This window comes from Amblyomma mixtum, chromosome 1 (assembly GCF_055824585.1).
Source record: "Amblyomma mixtum isolate Tamu chromosome 1, ASM5582458v1, whole genome shotgun sequence".
NCBI classification, from domain to species: domain Eukaryota; kingdom Metazoa; phylum Arthropoda; class Arachnida; order Ixodida; family Ixodidae; genus Amblyomma; species Amblyomma mixtum.
Window position 1 is genome coordinate 78,168,337 of NC_143012.1, and position 19,104 is coordinate 78,187,440.

The 19,104-nt window shown below is 44.2% G+C and overlaps 1 protein-coding gene across 4 annotated transcripts in view; it reads right to left on the reverse strand.

Moving 5' to 3' along the window:
* NfI (Nuclear factor I) overlaps nt 1-19,104 on the reverse strand; it is a 67,651-nt gene that overhangs the window by 21,207 nt on the left and 27,340 nt on the right. For 2 of the 4 annotated variants that reach the window (XM_089552775.1, XM_089552784.1), the window contains 4 exons: nt 17,156-17,221; nt 7,817-7,897; nt 5,920-6,189; nt 581-661 (listed from right to left, as the gene is read on the reverse strand). In XM_089552775.1, coding sequence (XP_089408901.1) covers nt 581-661; nt 5,920-6,189; nt 7,817-7,897; nt 17,156-17,221 — 498 coding nt within the window. The remainder of the gene's footprint in view (nt 1-580; nt 662-5,919; nt 6,190-7,816; nt 7,898-17,155; nt 17,222-19,104) is intronic. The other 2 variants (XM_089552792.1, XM_089552796.1) reach the window with 2 other exon arrangements.

The window sequence follows — 19,104 nt, forward strand, 5'->3', positions numbered from 1 at the left end:
TTTAAATCGGATTAACGTACGGCCCCACTTTTTTTTCTTTTGAATTCCCCGCATACGATGGGGGGAGTCGACCAACGCATGGCGTGGCTTTCAGGCAGTCGCGTGGCGACTTTGCTCTCGCTTTTATATTGTTTTTTTTAGGTTTCCGTAAATGAATAGGTCTAGTCAGAGACTAGATAGCTGCAAATAAGGCCCAAGGAAATAAAAATACGCGTGGACTCCTTGCTTTCGCCGATCACTATGTATCACTCCGCCGATGGCAGGGCGGCAAGCCGCCACGGGACTGGGTGAAAGGTTGGTAGACTCCTCCCACCGTTTGGGGGGATTCAAAAAATCAAAAAAAGAAAGGCGGGAGCCTGACGTTGATCCGATTTAAATCAGGGAAATCGGCCGCACAGGGCAATAATTCGAAGTTTCAAAGAACGCTTGGAACGTGTAGATCAAGTTTCAGCGATAAAAATAACAGTTCAGGTTCCTCTTCAGTGCACCTTTAATGCATGGATGAAGACGGGCGACTAAACAGGGAAAGGTCAACAAAAATGACTGCGCTATCAGGCCACGGTGCTCGGGCAGTACTCACGCGGATGCGCTGGCTTGGGGTCGGCTCTGCTCAGGGCGAATGCCTCCATCTTTATTTTGGCATGCGAGGCACCCAGGGGCCCTGGAGGGAACACACACACAGGCCACACAGGCATGCAGCAAACAAAACTCACCGCGGCAGCGGGCCAGGCAACGCTCGTCGTCAGAGCAAACATGCCAACCACGCGTTAGGAAAACAAACTGGCCAGCAAAACAAGCAAAACAAAAAGAGCATTCCAGCATCCACAACCCTACATTACCGCGTGGAACCAGAACGCTGGTCAAGATATGTATGCAAAAAAGGAAAATCACAACTACTGCAGCGATTGAAGTACCGTGCAGAACCAGAACGCTGGTCAGGATATGTATGCAAAAGGAAAACGCCACAACTACTGCAGTGATTGTAGAAAGGCGGTCTCATTTCTGTAACAGTGCTCAATTCCGATACAGCTATGACAGTCAACTCCCAATATCTCATATTCAAAGGGGATTGACAATCTGTTCAAATTAAGAGCAGCTTCGGAATACATTTGATGGTGATACAATAAAGTTAAATAAACAAGCAGTTTGGATTGACAATTTATTTGAATTAAGGATAGCTTTTGAGTATATTTGATGTTGATACGATAAATTTAAATAAACAAGCAGTTCAAATTAAGCGAGCATCAGTTAACAACAGTCCCCTGTAAACTTTTCACTAGTGTTCCCAAGAAACTTGTGCAAACTGTGTACAAGAACATGACCAGTAGTTACAATAGAAAGTAAGCCTTCAGCAAGTGGCTACTCAGCTGCTTACACAATCATTTTCTCAATTACTTTCTGTCTGTCAAGTAGGGCGTCCAGCCTTGTCTCCTAATTGTATGGTACGTTACAATTACTGTGCACTGCTCAGCAGTCAAGGGCAAGGTTGGTTGTGAAATACTTGACAAAGCTGTTTTACAGGCATATCAAGAGGAGTTCACTGCAACACAGCTGAGAATACCACAATATTTCAAACCCACTTTTCTGCATGCACACCAGCCCATGTGAGACTGTGTAGATAAGCCTGCCTAGTAAGTATGACTGCTTTGTGAGAGCCACTCACCTTGAAAGTATGGAATCAGGATCGCCTCCTTGTATTCCTTAGGAAAAAGTGTGTCAAACCTTTTCCCTGGTATCACCTTGACCACTCTGCCACCTTTGTTAATTGCACATGACCACTATACTCTCTCCTTTCATGCAGAAAATGTGCTAATCATGCAACTTGAGCACCGATTGATAAGCGTTTTCTGTTGTTCAGAACTAAAACTACCGAAGCAGGGCCAGTCAGTTTATACCAGACAGTTATTAGCTTCTGGAAACTTTTAGATAATATTGCTAACCCTTTCCTTTACTTTCAATTCCTTGCTACCCTTTGCAGTTTCTGCTGCATTTCAAAACAAGAAAATCCCCCCATCAGCTGTGTTCCTTGCATAAAAAAAAGCAAGCCTTGAGTATTCTATGTTTACTATAACACATCTTATCATTCCTGTATCATTCCGTTGTTATAGTTAATATGTGTTTCTTTGCTATGCACTTTCCCCTCTATTACTGTTAAGTATTTTGTTACCCTGGCAGTGAACAGATGCCATGGATTGCTTTTCAAAGAGTGCAGAGCTCAGTCATGTGCTAACACATTCCGAAAAGACACTGACATGCCTTGGACATCCTGAAGACATCCTAGACATCTGTGGGACATCCAGGGGAGGTTTAATAATCATTGGGTTACAGCTGATCCCCCCCGGATTTGAATGTAATATCAACCAGAACCGTGGGACAACTGGGACAACCTCACATAAATTCACTTTGACAGTTGCCATTAGAAAAGTGAAAGACTTAGCGGGGCACTCGGACCACATTAAAAGTTGGCCCGTATCGACTGATTACTGCAGTATAATGAAAAGGAGGCTTATTCCACTAAAAATGAAGTTTTTATAAGGTAGAAAACACCAAAAAATGCAATGCAGTTATCCTCACCAATTTTTTTCACGATTTCAATGAGGTGATGTGAATGATCTTTCTTTTTTGTATGCCAATCCCCATGGCAATGCACACTGCCATTGACTTTTAGTCAGTGATCACAGAATCCATGTTCCTCTTGATGTTATCAGCAATGCTATGAATTTTAAGTGAATGGTGGGAGAAAAATATTCATTTTTAATTAAAAGTTTCCCAGCAATAAATGCATCTTTTGCTACTGAATGAGTGCGCTACGTTTTCATGAACCAGTCCTGTTCTATAGCTCCCCCAGAAGCCCATGCAGTTCGAACTTAGCTGTTACATTGAAACTGTGCCAGCATTCCCACACAGTACTTCGCAAATGTCACCTCGTGATAGTGACATTAGATCATCAGAATTTTTTTTCTTCTCACCTGCAGCTTAAAAAAAAAGCAATTTCTGGATTCCAATTGACAAGGGTTGTGTAGGATTGAAGTGGCCACCGTGGAAACTTCTGTTCTAGCTTGAAGTGGTTCTCAAACAAAAAGAAAAAGAAAACAGCCTGCGTTCTCTTTCACTAAGACTATGCATTAATGCGGACACTTGCATCAGCTTAACATATGTGCCATCTTGCAAATTTTCGGCACTAGAGAGGAAGGCACATGTCCTTTCCTGACCCTGCATGCATCACAATGCAAAACTGTCTTTTACAGCATTTAAAAAAAAAAGCATCAGTTCTGCAGTCTAAGTGACCCTAGACGTCACACAGTACTCACTATGACCCTAAGCAGTCACCTTCTGAAGAACTGTATACCAATAGGGGCATTCTGAACAGCCTTTTAAGTTGGTTGCTTCAACTCAATCCGATATTCGTGATTCCAGTGACCAAATAACTGCCCAGTTTCTCAGGCTTCACCACGACTCTATTTCTGATTTTCACTTAAATATGTATTCTTCCGTGTATGTATTCACCTAAATATGCATAGCAATATTTTGTTGCATGTTTCTGAAAGTATAAAAAACTGTTTAAGAGCAATGAAGAAAGGAAAAAAAAAAGAAATCCGACCTATGCAAGGAAATATGTTGTCTGTGTTCATGGGGACACAAAGAATTCAGAAATACATATTTTGATTAACACTGACAAACTTTACTGCTGAGGTGATGAGGATATACATAAGATGGTGACCAAGAACTACACCAAGGAAGCCAACTCCTGTTCTTTTGAGGGAGTATGTTTTTGTTACTCACGCAGTGAGTCTTTCCAATGTGTTGAACCTTGACTAGCATAGCCTCATTGGTCCTTGGGCCCAAAACAAGAACAGTTACAATAAATGACAACGACGATGAATTTCTATGATGCAAGGGCAGCTTTGGCCAAAGAGCGCCATGCACAAGATATTTTCATCTAAAAAGGTCAAAGACCGACTTCTCATGGTTTCACCCCAGATAAGCTGTGCGCTAGGCCAGGGGAAGCTTGTACCCATTGTATCATCAGTGAGTACCTGGTGGAACAGGCAGCATTTACAGTACAGTGTTAGAGTGAAAGTAAGGTCATTGTCATTAAAATCAGTAAGCAATAAATAAAGGCCAACTTGAATACAAGTAGGCCAACTAGGACCAATTAACTGGACAATACCAGTTGACACTAGTTGAAACCAGTTTTTTTCAGTTCATGATTTTCGCCCGAATTCCTTCCTACCATTCTTCAAACGTTTTTTTTCTGCCTTTTTTAAGTAGTGCTCACGCAAGAGTGCCCAGAAAACCATTGACTCAGCGAAAACCCCTAATACCGGGGATATCGGAAAGAGCTCCAAATGTCATGGTACTGTACTGCACTTGACGGGGACATGCTGTGGATGTCCCAGAGACATCCCACATAAAAGATTCCAGGGACATCACATCATGGGCTCTGTTTCAGCATAACAGATCTGCAGCTAACGCACTGGCTTGCTCAACTTCAATAATACGACTTGTCACGGTAGTGTGAAAAAATAAAATGTCCTTAAGTGTCAATCATCAGGTCCTCATGCGGTCACATCAGGCCAGTGCTCACCTCGCGATATGCAGCTATCACGTTGACTATGCAGTAGAGGCAGTAGTAACAGAACACCAGTTTCGTGCCTTGCGGCTGGCGTGGCGCACATGTACACATGTGAAAATTTTCATCTAAGCTCGCGAGCTAAGGCTGAGTAATGAAAAAAGCCTGTCTGTTTCTCTGGCAATGCCACAGCGTTGGATGGGGTAATAAGAATGGCGCCTGCGCAGCATGGCAACGTGAGACTGGTCTGACATGCATGTATACACTCTCTTTTTTAGCCTTTTCCATGAAAAGCGTCATTCACCAACACTATGTGCGTGTTATGATCGGCAAATGAGTGTCTGCTTGCATCTTTTATAGTCACCTGTCTGATGTTTCTGGAGCGATGTTTCTCACAGAAAGTAAACGAAGGGATCAAATGTTAGGCCTATTTCATGCCAAGTGTAGGAAATGGTGTGCTGTGTGTCAATGAATGATCACGAAAGCAAAGAAGCCATGTGAAATATGTGCCTTGGTGCACTACCTGCCCTCTCTGCTTTCTCTCAAGTTAATATCTGTGCAGTACAAGACTTTGACAAAGAAGAAAAACAACATACAGACCCAATATAATGTGTCCCTGATATATCCCTATAAAATCCCGTGTGGATATGGAAGGGATCGCCCTAGATCACACAGTCAGCAGGCATAAAGTTATACATAGAATATATTTTCACATTTCTCAGGGATATGGGTTCATGGGGTTTAATGCCCCAAAGTGGCTCAGGCTATAAGGGACGTCGAAGTGGAGGCCTCCAGCTATTTCAACCATCTGCGGATCTTTAATGTGCTCATGTCTGATGAGGATATACATATAAGGTGGTCGCCAGGTAACACACCAAAGAAGACACCTCCTGTTCTAATGAGGCAGTGTGGTTTTGTTACAGTGAGCCTTTCCAGTGCGGTTGAACCTTGAGGAATACTGATCGCCCACACAGGATATCTATGGGATATCCCTGGGACGTAACTTTCTTTACTGGGAAATCCCTCAATTAAGGGTATTTACTACCTGTTTCCCATGAAATCAAAGAATAAACTGAAATAAAATAGTTACTCAGTACAACGTTCAATGGCTGGCCACAACTATAAAAGTTTAGATTATCTTATCTTTCAAGACCGAGCTGAATCAGACACCCATTTTTTGAACATCTGTTCTCAACTTCACTTTCCAAGAATTTTTGTTGTCAAACTGTTCCCTTCTTAACGCATCTTATGGGTTAATGCATCCTGATAACAGCCCTCTACCTTTTAATAAGGAGGTCACCTGGAAACACATAGAAACTGACTGAGATGAAATAACTACTGCACACCATGGTCAACGTCTGGCCAGGGGCTGGCATAGAAGTGTCCCGCCGCTCCACCTCCGCCGGCTGCAGCAGCGTCCTCCTCGGCGGAGGGCAGCCTCCGCAGCCGTTTGCACCGTGGCGGCGCCCCTTCGCCCGGACTGGCCGCACGCAGGAGCCCCGCCCCAACAGAAGCCGGCTGCAAAGCCGGAGTCGGATCCGGAGGAGACGCGTAGCCGTAGTACGGTGGCTCCAATTTCACCGTCTGGCCCCCGTTGGATGCTTGCAGAACGGACCCTGTGCAGCAAAATAGTTTAAGACACCCTATGAACTACTTGACACATACACCCTTGAGGCACAAACTGAAAGACATTTGTACGTGAACAAGCACTGCCGTGTGTTTTCAGTTCACTTTGTTCTCAAGCACACAGCAAATCAGTTCAACGACCACAAGCAACTGCAGTTAAACCTAGGCCTCCTCAAATGGCAATAGATATGGTAAATGAAACAGGTGGTGATTTTAACCACCTCCTCTATGAATTCAACCACCGGGCAAGCATCAGTAACTAGCCATTGTCGCAAATACAAAGCCCATGTTTTTACACACACTTAAAAATTTGCCTACATGCATCGATATCACATGTGATCCACAAACACTGGACACAGCTCCGCACTTTCCTTGGTCATATATGTACTCCTTCCTGTTGAAACATTGGAACATCGTAGGCTGAAAGCCAGCACTAGTTAGATGGTACACAGAACAAGGCAATAGTGGACCAAACAATTTGTTGCCTGTTTTCTTCAATTTCAAAGGAGAACTGATCTTCCACTGAGCTGTGCAAGAGGCCAACTCAGTTTCTTGAAGCAAGCACCTGGTCAAAATATACTCTCAGCCTAAGGATGCGTCTGATTCAAACATAGCATTAGCCCTGGAGAATACTAGCACTTTTGAGTGTAAAAGAAGAGCCCCAAGAGAGTGTAGCTAGTATGCATAGGTATGCATCAAACAGCGTCGGAAAAAGAATGCACTAATTAAGTACTTTTTCCCTCGTTACCATCCTGCAAGTTTCCTGTACAAGAATATGCAATACGAAAACAACGGCAATGCAGCAAGCTTAAGCGTGCCCATGTTACAATCTCTCGGCACACAGAATGATGCCTAATGTTCAAGTAGCTACTGATGAACAAATGGCTGCCCTCTCTTGTATCCTTCCAGAAACTACCCGATCTTCAATCCTTTCTCGTGAAAAACTGCAAGAATGAAGCTGTGCACACCAACTACACTGCAGGTGCTGAAAACACCTCCAAACTCCATAAGCTGTCTGCCTAGCAATGCGATCACTCATTACCCAGAGAAGCAACTGTATTGGCAACTCGCTCAGCAAAAGGGTGCCAGTGGACAAACGTTCAACCTCACCGCACGACATGCACTTATGCATCCGCATCGATGAGCTGGCATTTCCTCACACGTATGTTCCCGACACCACACAGGCAGATCATGCAAAGCCTCAACACGAATACCACAGTCAATGCCACAGAGAAAAAAAAAAAGGATAAAGCTTCAACCTCGTGCTCAACATCTTCTCCGCCGCGGAAGTGGTCTCGCAAGAAAAAAGTGACAGACCAGCCAGTCACGGTGCAAACAATTACAGCACCCTGTGGAGGGCTAACGGCGGCCATCACCACGCAAACCACCAACCACAAAAACAAAAAGAAGAATGGAGGCGGGAAAACAAGAAAAAAACAGCGAGACAAACGAAAACAAATTCTGTGACCCTCGGGCATTGAAGAGAGGTGCCATATATCCATGCGGAGGTATCGTGAGGCAAAAGGGGGGTGGGGGGGGTGGGGGTGGGGGTGTGCACTGAGATGGGAGGGGGGGAGAGGGAAGAGGACAGTCGTCCAATCGAAAGCCTTCCCTTACCACTGCTTCTGGAGCTGTCAAAGACAAAGGCCATTGTTTGTCGCTCCAGGAAATCTTCCTTCATTTCAGAGAGACACCTCGCTGCAAAGAACAATGGGCGCCCATTCGTCATTGCCCCCGGGTCGTCCTGCGAGCCGCAGCAAGCCGAGACGAGTCCGACTCTGGCCACTGGCCTTGGAGGCACCTCTCCCTAGCTGTGCCATACATTCTGAATGGAATGCTGGGTACAGACGCCGGACATGTGATGCCGGGCTGGTAAGCTAGCAGCTGTTCTGGCTTAACTGCGGCTAAGCAGCCTGTGACAGCACCAGTTAAGGATGTGGCGAAGCTGCTAACTTGTAACAACATGATACCTATAACTGTTCGTCAAGAAAACATACTACTGCTGTGCAAACAGATACACTGCTTTATTTAGAACCGAGATGAGGCACTGATTATGGTACAAGATTGGTAGTAGACTGAACTGTGTCGCAATTACTTGGCTAAATAAAAGTCGTCTGTTAAGCGTAGCTTCCGAGAAAGCTGAAAGCACTGTCAGTAATACGTATCATTAGCTTTTGTCCTGATTTCCATATGCAATACAAACATACAACAACGATCGTTCATAACAGTTATTTTCAAGTGCAGGAAACAAAAATGAATACAGTGAAAAGAATGAGTCTTAACAAAAATGCGAAAATCTTTCCCAGCTCAACTGGTTTATGGAAAAATTTCCAGTTGGTTCCAGTTAGAACCAACTGGAACCCAGTTGGTTCCATCTGGAACCAACTGGAAATTGTTCCATAAACCATTTGGGCTGGGAAAGATTTTTGCCAGTAGAGGAACATAACTGCTGATTAGCTGACCGGTAAGCCAGAGAATTCACTAGGGCTGTTTAGTTAAGCATGCAGGCCTCCGTTGTCTCTGTAAAATCGATAAGTTGATGTACACCACAAAAGCAGCTGTAGCTAGCACTTTTTTGTACACACAACAATGGCACAACAATCCATTAGCGGTTGCATCAGTAATCAAGTATCTTTGTTTGTTATAGCTCCCTCTGGTCCTTAATACTAGTAAGAAAACAGATGTTTGAATGTACAATTATTTTATTGAGAGTTCTATTACTCAACACCGAAAAACCAGGCTCAAAATAGATGTAACCTTTGAAAAATTCATGCTATATATCAAAGCTGTTTTATGAACAAGTCAGTTTCACCATTTTTTCAGGCTACATGAATTAGGTCAGTGATAGCATCGGCCTCAGAGCTATTAAAGGACAATATCAAACGAAACATATGAATAAGATACGAGCAACAACCGCTGGTTCAGTACAAATATCTGTGTTGACACATCAAGGCTTGTACACACAATTCTGAAACTGACACTTGTGCCACAACAAAAACTTAACACAGGTATTTTCAAGCCACGACCCCTGACTTGTGTTAGTTGCCGTAATTTGACGAAAACTCCCTAATTCCTGCAAGATTAAACAGCCAATGTCTACGTGGCTGCAGTGTGTGGATCGCAGCAGTCACCATCACTGAATTTCATGTAGAATGGAACGGCAGGAGATGCCAGCAGCTGCGTCGCTAGACGCGAAACACTTGTAGAAAAGCGGCGTCCAAAACAAAAAAACTTCCAGAAGACCATCAAAGAAGCAGTGAATTTCAGCTCATGCAGAAACTCGATTCAAGCCAAGCACCAACCTAATGCACACTAAAACTCCCATGGACATCCAAAGGATGTCCCAGGGAGTTCCAGTGCCTATTAGGACCTCTGTCGTAATAACGAGAGACTGTGTGGCGCGTTACGGTACGATGCTTGGCACGACTATGCGACACTTGTCACAGGCCATCGTACCATTGACTGACAGATCATGGCAGCAGCTAGGGTATTATAGCAAGTGCTGTTGTGACACTGTATCATGGGGTCGCATGAGAGCCACTGTGGTTATCCTGTGCACAGGTGCAGACACCTAACATTGCAAAACTGGTCAACATCCCTTGTACAGCTACAGCTATGAAAATGTATTTTTCATATACCACTGCCCCAATCAGTAGTAGCTGCCTAACTATCCTGTGAACGAAAAGAGCGGGGGGGTCCCCCTACAGCAAATGGCCAGCGGACAGAATACTTTCTACAATTATCACCTTTCATGATGGGTGGCGCCAAGAAACAAGGAGCACCTGATTACAGACGATGCGAGCGAGCAAAATGCAAGGCTCTTCATTTCAGGCAAATCCAACAATCAAATGTTAAAAATTCTTCAGTGCAATTAACTTCTACAAGACCAAATCCTGCACGTTTACCTAGTTTTGTTGCAGTCGTAGAATAACCATTAAAACCGAACATGAACAACCAAACTTGCACTTTTTACTGTATCCAATTATTAGCTGCAATCAGCAACTCCAGCGGTTCTTGGCTATTGATGATGAATTAACTGCACGCAGAACTGGTCCCTGTGGCCTGGAACTCTAATTATTAGGCTTGGTGGACATGCCAGAGATGGTGTACATTTTAATGAAGAGGTGACTGGGCTGAAGACAGACGTCACACGTTGCCATCAGTGATCCTGCTTTGTTTCCTGACCAGCTGGAGTTCCAAATGCTAAGCATTTTGAAAACAGCATAATGGTGAGCTGCTTGAAGAGTGCAAGCAGTTGCTGCTTGCAGACAAGGAACGGCACCAACTGGTGCTGGCCATAGGACGATGATTGGAGTGCGTCAACGGAAGAAGCAAGCTCTTCAGTCCATGCCTCTGACCATGAAATGGCCGACGCCGCTGGTGTTGATGATTGCGATGATTGGTGGAGAAGACATTTCACAGACATCATATCAAGGCTCAGGGGTCATGTCCTCCGCAGTGGCCAAGGTACATCAGGCAGGCTGACACAGATGCAGCAGGAGCAACTCCTTCGGCAAACCTCTCGTCGTAAAGACAGCCATCGACCGGAGAGATCTTCCCATAAACGCCATCCTTCACTGCACATTTCCAACGCTGCCATCAAACAACTTATCTTCTTTTATCAGCCAATCTCTCTTTGAAACCCGCACCACAGGGTTTTCGAGGTACCGGAAGCAAACTACTCAAACAAATAAATATAAAGCATGCTCCATGCGCTCACGTTGCTTGCACCAATGAGCTGCCATGTAGATGATCACAGGAGAGGGCTCAGAGCTCTTTGGCAGTGAACTGCTGGAGGCACATGCTTTGCAATGCCATTATGCATTCCAGGAGCTTCCGCTTTAGTCAGTTGTGCAATGATGTCATCCAGTGGTCCAGCAATTATGTCTGCCTTCTCATAAGCCACCTCACGAAACAGGGTTGAAATCGTGGTGGTACCAGGAAGTCTCCAAGTCCATGCGTTGAAGGTGGAAGAGCGTTTCAACCTGGCCGGCCCACATCTATACGGTCTTGCAAGTGAATGATGGCAAGCAGAGCTTAGTTGTTGCAACGTCTTGTTTACGTGGTGTAGTCTTGTGTGGAACACTGCCTGGGCGTGGCAGGCTATACAAGTGTGGCCATTTGTCAGGCCAGAGTCAATGGGTGAGGCGGCACCATGCCAGGGAAAGGCGACCAGCTTTGCAGGCTTCTAGAACAGTTCTGCAATGATGCTGTGCTCGTATGCATGGCATGGGCCATGCATTCTTAATTTCATTTTCTTTCACAGCCAGAACTAAAGTGCTAGCTATGAGGGCCAGTCTGAACGCTTCCACGACAATGTGCGTGAGGGCACTACAAACGTACGTTAGACAGCCCGCAGTGCGAAAGTCGCTACTGACATCAGCACCACCGCATCTTCGCGATGTCACGGCGTGAAGGAGGTGACTTTCTGTGGTGGTAAACTTAACTCAGGCCTTCCTCACTCGTCCATATGAAGGAAGATGTTGGAAAGAGATTTGACTACGCTATGCAGCTAGTGTTAAGCACCTCAAGCTTAGGACAGACAACAAGATAGTATTTCCCACAATTAGAAACAGGCACAAAGCATATTTATTTCTTAAATAGTTCACAAGAGGACTATAGATAAAACAGCAGGAACAGTTTATAGTTTTAAGGGATGAAGAAATCTGAACAAACGAGCTAAAATAAGCACTTAATCCAGAATGGCTGTCATTCAACATGCTGTTCTGTGTGGGAACTGCATGCTTGGCATTGGAAATTATGCACACTTTCGCATCAATACTAACGATAACACTACGTAGCACTTATGTATGTGAAGCTACAAGTGACAAAGCATACAGCGATGGGGTTGATTGGTTATCGAGCCTCTATGTGCCAAAGCTCCAGGGCACAATGCAGTGAAGGCCTATGAATGAATGTCAGCCACCTGGGATTCGGCAGTGAAATTTGGCTACAGGAGCGTTTCACAGCGAAACCTGCTAAAGGGACTATGAAATTATATCTTACGGTCAATTTCACTGCCCTCTTTATCTGCTAGCACATATTCACCATGATAATGTAAAGGCAATTGTTATTCCTGAATAAAATTATTTAAACAAATATGATAAAACCTGGAAAACAAAAGTTGACTGGGGCTGGCCAATATATTTTTTTATTAGTTACCCGCATCATCCCATAGGACATTACAGCAGAGGGGCTACAAGTGTTCACGTCTGTACAAGAACAAATTAATTTTTTAGAGCACGGAAAAAAAGCAGTGTTGGAAGTAACCATCAGTAGTAAGCTCAGATTTATACTTGCTAGAAATACAAATTTTTGCCTAAACAATAAACTTGAGATAAAAGCATTATTCAAGCTAGAACTGTGACTTGTTATTATGTTGTCTGCATATCAATGTCACAATACCTGCTTTCTACTTTTAAAATATATTCTTGTCCCCAGTCACATGTAACAACCATGCAGTGGGAACCTATCACATCCCTCAACCTCTAAACCTCCATGGGATGGAAGAACTCAAACTTTTATGGCCTTTTCGCCTTTGGGGTGTTGTAATTACTCCGCAATAGGGGGTAAAAAGCAAACAATCTTACTGAAACATTTCCGATTAAGGTCATGCAAATCACATTATTGCAAGGTTGCGAAACAGCTTAACTTCTCCAAATCTTAGTCCTCGACGCCATTCATAGAGTGCACTTGGTTGTGACATACATGGCTGAAAGCCCGAACTCTGCCTCAAGTCTCTTGTAAGCCTGCCCAGCTGTGTCCTGCCTCACAGGAAGCATCCCCACCACGTTATTCATGCGTCGCACTGAAGCCATGCTGGCATTAATACAGTTATACGTTATACGGAAATATGGTTATACGGAGTTATACGGAAACTTCTTGCGCAAAGATTGAGACACAGCGTGATGCAATGAGCACTCAAGTCATCAGTGCTACACGGTGCCACAGACAACACCATCAAGCAGAATGACAATGCGAAAAAAATTTGCCCAATTTTCACATTGTGACTAAGTACATTCCAACGCCTGCACATTATATAAAACATTACAGTATTTACATGATTTTGACATTATCATCATCATCAGCCTGACTACATCCACTACAGTGCAAAGGACTCTCCCACGTCTTTCTAATTCACCCTGTCCTTTGCCAGCTGTGGCCAACCTATCCCCGCAAGCTTCTTAATCTCATCCGCCCCCTGCTACGTTTGCCTTCTCTTGGCATCCACTCCGTTACCCTTCAGGACCAGCGGTTATCCTGCCTTCGCATTACATGCCCTGCCCAAGCCCATTTCTTCCTCTTGACCATAATAGTCCAGCCTAAATGGTGAGAATTCTTATGATCACAATAAAGCTATCATTGCAATAAAGCTATCAAGTTTCCCAGAGGTGAGAATGATACTTCTCCTATCCTCTATAGACATTTTGAGCTTCGGTGGTGTTGTAACTGCCCGACTGTAGCACTCCAAAGTAGACCCTGTGGCCAGGGAACTTTTGACCGACTCTGTACCTTATGCCCTTCCAACAACAAAAAATGTGCCTGAATCAAGCAAGAACACTGATGCAATCCCAGTCCTAACATCTCACTGTACGTTTGTATGCACCTAACGGGACACCGAGGTCAAATCTAATCAGTTTTTGCGGGTAAAGTCAAAATTGACTGCTTGGATCTTTGCAGCTGTGTTGGTGTATGTTTCGCAGCACAAGACTCATTTATTGCCAAGAAAATTGGGTTCATAAATTAGCGTTTTTTCTGCAAATTGATTTGAACTCATGACATCGAATGGTGGAAAGTGCTCCATGGCCACCAGCTAGAAAAGAATGACGACGTAGCCCGGCATCAGAGACCCACAACAACAACAAAAAAAACATACTGACGTCACTACTGTTACAGTTTGAGAAAATGTTGTGTGGCATCAACTCCAGTATCACATTTCATAGCCTTTTCTGGATAATGAAAGCTCCACGTTCAGTGAAAGCAGCCTCACTGTCATTACAGCAAGCATGGTAGCTGGGAATATGGTAGCTGGGAATCTATTGTGCAGAGGCAGAGCCCAAGATGATGTCTCTGAGATCTCCTATGTGAGAGGTCCCTGAACGGGACATCCATGGCATGTCCTTATCCAGTGCAGTGCAGTACCTGGACGTTGGGAGCTTGTCTGGACATCCCTGGGACAAAGTGTTTTTACTGGGAAGCAGTAATCGGTCAAAGCAAGTAAATTTCAATTTGCCCTCAGTGCCTCTTTAACACCACCTCTGACTGCACATAGCCAACTTGCCTAGTAAAGAAGCTCTATCAAGGCAGGCAGCCTTCAATCTGATGCGAAAAGTGCCATGCATGTTATCTTGCCTCCCAACACATCAGTAGCTCAAAGATCACTACTTCCTCAAGTGATAAAGTGCTCTTTATCTTTGGAGTCCAAAGAAAGGTGTTTAATTCTGGCAAGAATGTGTCCCTGTTGACAATGAAACAATTCCAGAGATATGACAGGCTAACCAAGTTTGTTCAGAAAATAAAAGCAGAATGCATTTAGATGACGACTCAAACAAGACGGTCGGTGGCACCACTGCCAGGCACTCCAAGGTGCCAAGGTCCACAGTTGAAATTTCGATGGTGCATAAAGATGCTGTCGACTCTCATTAACTTTAAATGAAAGGAGACCAAAATTTCTTCGAATATATACGGAGTTCCAACTAAAGAGTAGCTTTTTAATATACTTTTTGATAAAACCGAATCGTCAATTCGAATAAACTGGAAAAACGAATTGAGTGAGCATGAATTAACAAGATTCCACTGTATATTAGCTTGCTGTCCTGCACGATTGCGGCAGGGAGTCATCAGACAGAGCCATCTGTACTCCATCTTGCAACATACTATTCTGTCTATTCCATCAACTATGCACATACTTTGCCACACAACTTGTCAGTAGTGTAGAAGTTACGAGTATGAGATAGTGGCTTTCATAAAAGCGCTGTTCTCTCATGTGCCTGAAAGCCGTGGGGTATATGATGAGCTTCCAAACTCCAATTTCTTTCCACTAAATAGCTTTTCCAAGTAATGCAGGAGAGGAACACTTCTGCCAACTAGTAGCAATGGGGAGGCTAAGACAGGCCACCCATTTTCTTTTAGGGTTCATCACATCCTCACAGATTGCAGCTGTTTCAAAAACCATCTATCCAGAAGGCACTTTATGCTGAACACTGTCTTGGGAATGCGAATAAAAAAAAAGGAGTCTTAGTGATCACAAATGTTCAAGTAACAAATTTTCATTTAAAATACCATGGCTTTTTGAGATCACCAATCACTATCATCATCAGCTTCACTACGTACACAGGACCAAAGCCTCTCCTCTCCCACTACCCTTTAATTAACCCTGTCTTGCGCCAGTTGCAACCACCTTGAACCCGCGAACTTCTTAATTTAATTTAACCTGCCCAGCACCATGCATACATCCTCAAAAAGCTAACAAACCCCAAAAATAGCTCACTGCAACACCCTCCTCCCCACGGATACAAGGAAATAAATAACTAAACAGAAAAAACGCACACAATCTTCAGGGCCCAGCGTGCCAGTACGAGTAGACCCACTGATCAAACCTCAAGCTGTCGTGAAACAAAAGATGAAACAGGGCACACATACACACAAAACACTCGTGCACAAAGCAGGAGTAGCCTGTGAGGTTAACTACCAGGCAAACATCTCTAGTAATTATTAAAGTGTGCCTCTTCCTGACTCAAGTTACGGTCTGCAGCAGACACCCCCTGCTGTGACACGATGTTGGTGACATAATTCCATTTTCTCAACAATACAGTACCACACATGGATGGATGGATGTTAGAAGTGCCCTCTTTGAAATGGAGTGGCTGTATGTGCCGCCATGCTCGGTTCTTCTTTTTCTCAATATTTCTCTCACTAGCAAACACCAGTATCTAGAAATTCTCCCCTTTCTTAAAATACAAAATCGCATCTATTACTAAGCTCGATCAATTTTAAGGACTGACTTGTATCTTTATATCACTGCCCTGCTTCTAAGCCACCAGTCTTGCAATTGCTTTTTGCTAACATCGACTGCAGATTCATTCACATATAGTATCTTTGTTATCTCGAAAACCGAGGGCCTCAGGTAGAGTGACTGTGCTGCACCGACACCAGGAAAGATACTGCGACCTTCTAATAAAATATGCTCAATTTGTTTCTAGAGCTGCCCACTTGTTGCTTAATTATTTCAACACAGGGTGGACGGATGGTTAAGGCTGCACACTTTAAATTTGGTGGTAGCTCACATCACCCACCCACAGCTTATGATTAAGCAGCACCAACTGACCGCAAATAGAAAAAATTTTCAGAACGAACAAAAGAACAAGAGCGACTATTCCCACAGGTTCTGCAGCACAATGAATTAGCGCTGCACTTTTAAATGCATTAAGACGGGAGTTCTAATCTATTTGCTCAATTTCTCTCATTTATCTTTCTTGTACCAAGAATTCATCATCATCATCAGCTCGACTACGCCCACGGCAGGCAAAGGCTTCTCCCATATGTCTCTACAGTTAACCCTGTCCTTTGCCAGTTGCAGCCACCGTATCCCCGCTACGCTTGCCTTCACTTGGAATCCACTCCGTTACCCTTAAGGACCAGCGGTTAATTGCCTTCGCGTTACCTGCCCTGCCCAAGCCCACTTCTTCCTCTTGATTTCGACTAGGATGTCATTAACCCCACGTTTGTTCCCTCACCCACTCCGCCCGCTTCCGATCTCTTAATGTTACTAACACACAAATCATTTACCATCTTTATTGGGTGTACACTACCCTTAAGGCTGCATGCTGACATGCTATCAAACCGAAATCACCACTTAAAATGCCGTGAGATGGTCCGAGAGGCAAAACTGGATGTTGGGACACTGTACCGTTGAGAGAATGGAATTATGTTTAGGCGGGATGCAGAGAGTCTCACCTTTGGAGAGCCGGTAGAGTTCGGCCGATGTGAACACACCTGTTGCCAAAATGCTGCTGGCATCACCTGCGAAAAGTATGCCACAACTCGTTTTATCCCTGGCATTTTCTTCAAGAGTGATTTTCATGCAGGCTTAGAGCATTTATAGAGTAGATGCAAGTATCGATGTCAGCAACATCAGCCAAGCTGAGTCAGTGCAAGGGTAAAGCAAAGAACAGTGCACAATGCAAGACTGTAATCCGTCCAGTGTGATATGCTTCCAATTCTAATGCACATCTGATGTTCATGTTCATGAAAATAATAACACATAATGTTTGCACAATTCTTCCAGAACTCGATCTGTTGTCTTCTTAATGGCCTGATTCCCCACCTACAGGCTATCTTGGGCAAGCCTTGCGATCTGCAAGACTTTGGAAGTACTACCTGTCGAACCTCTCTGCCAGAGGCGAGATGATAGAGGCGGTACAGCAAACCCTTTTCAACAGAATACGAGCGCAAACTGCCGTGCTTACCATGGAGCACCTTTCCTACTTTCACCCAACATGCCTTCAATGAACCATCTTCTCTTTGCTCTTTTTCTAACACCTCCTTGGTGAACTGCATGGGACCGACGCTTATAAAGAAGTATTTTCCCTACTTTGTCCAGAAGCTTCCTTTCCAGCCAATACCACTTTTGGGCCCTCGCCATTTTTACTGGCAACCTCGTCATTGACTACCCTAGGACTTAATTTAGCAACACCCTCCGATTTCTTCCAATTAATATCTGGATTTGACGGCTCATGGGCCACAGGTATATTTCCAATTATGACATCGTACAATGGTGTCTCCATGCACTTCACCAGGGCTGTCCCAGTGAAATAAGGGGAAGCAATGTAGACTTCTGCTTCGGGAACTTCCAGACTACTGCCATCAACAGGGAACACCGTAGATCTCGAGCCGGTGAGAACTGAGTCAGGAACTAGGGCCCTCCGCACAACCACCGTATTACTTCCCGTGTCCCGTGAAACACGTACGGGTAGGCCACGGAGCTCTCCCTCTAAGACAGGCATGTGTTGCGCGTCTGCAGGACTTTTCCGGACAAGTCCGACCACCACCTTATCCACAGCTGGTTCAAGCCTACCTGCTTTTGTGGACACCTGTTCAGGCACAACACTCTCTGGTTGAACACAACAAACAATGCTAACCTCTGCATTTGTATTAGCCCTCATCCATTCTCAGACAGTTCTTGCTCACCATCTGTTCAGCACAATAGTATGTCAGTCTCCATGGCACCGTGGTGACAAGCATTCGCAAAAACCGTGGCAATTTTTGCAAGGATGTACAACATGCTGGCAACGAATGATGACATAGGAAAACAGCAAAAGCATCAGTGATTTAGCTAGGCCTAACGACTCGATCCTGCCAAATACTAACAGCCAATGAAAAATTGCTGAACAGCCATCTCATAACTGTAATGACACTAGAGCTATTTCCCTGCATGGGGTTTGTTTTGTATCCGATTGTAATGCAAGTACTATCTTGAGGCCCAATTCTTGTACCAAAAAGGCACACATTAGAAGCACATAAATATGGCAAACCTCAATGCAAAACCTATTAGTTGGATGGACTGCTTCAGAGGCTTCAGACAAAAAATCATGGAGGAGGGATTAATGAACACGTTAAAAACTTCAGAAGGCTGCCTTCTAAAGGCTGCTCACAAGGTTTCAGCATACACTGTCAGAATTGTGGAAACAGAATCTTCTGGAAGTGATAATTTGACCACATCAATTAAATTGAAATGATTCTGCACACCGTAACAAACCTTCAATGCTGTACTAAAAGCTATGAACATTAGCCACCAGCACTGTGATGAACACGAGTCAGCATTCTAAACAGCAAAAGACGTGTGATTTATTTATATTCTGTCTCCTTGGCAGGCCCAGCATGGCCCAGTTATGTTGACGTGTGCT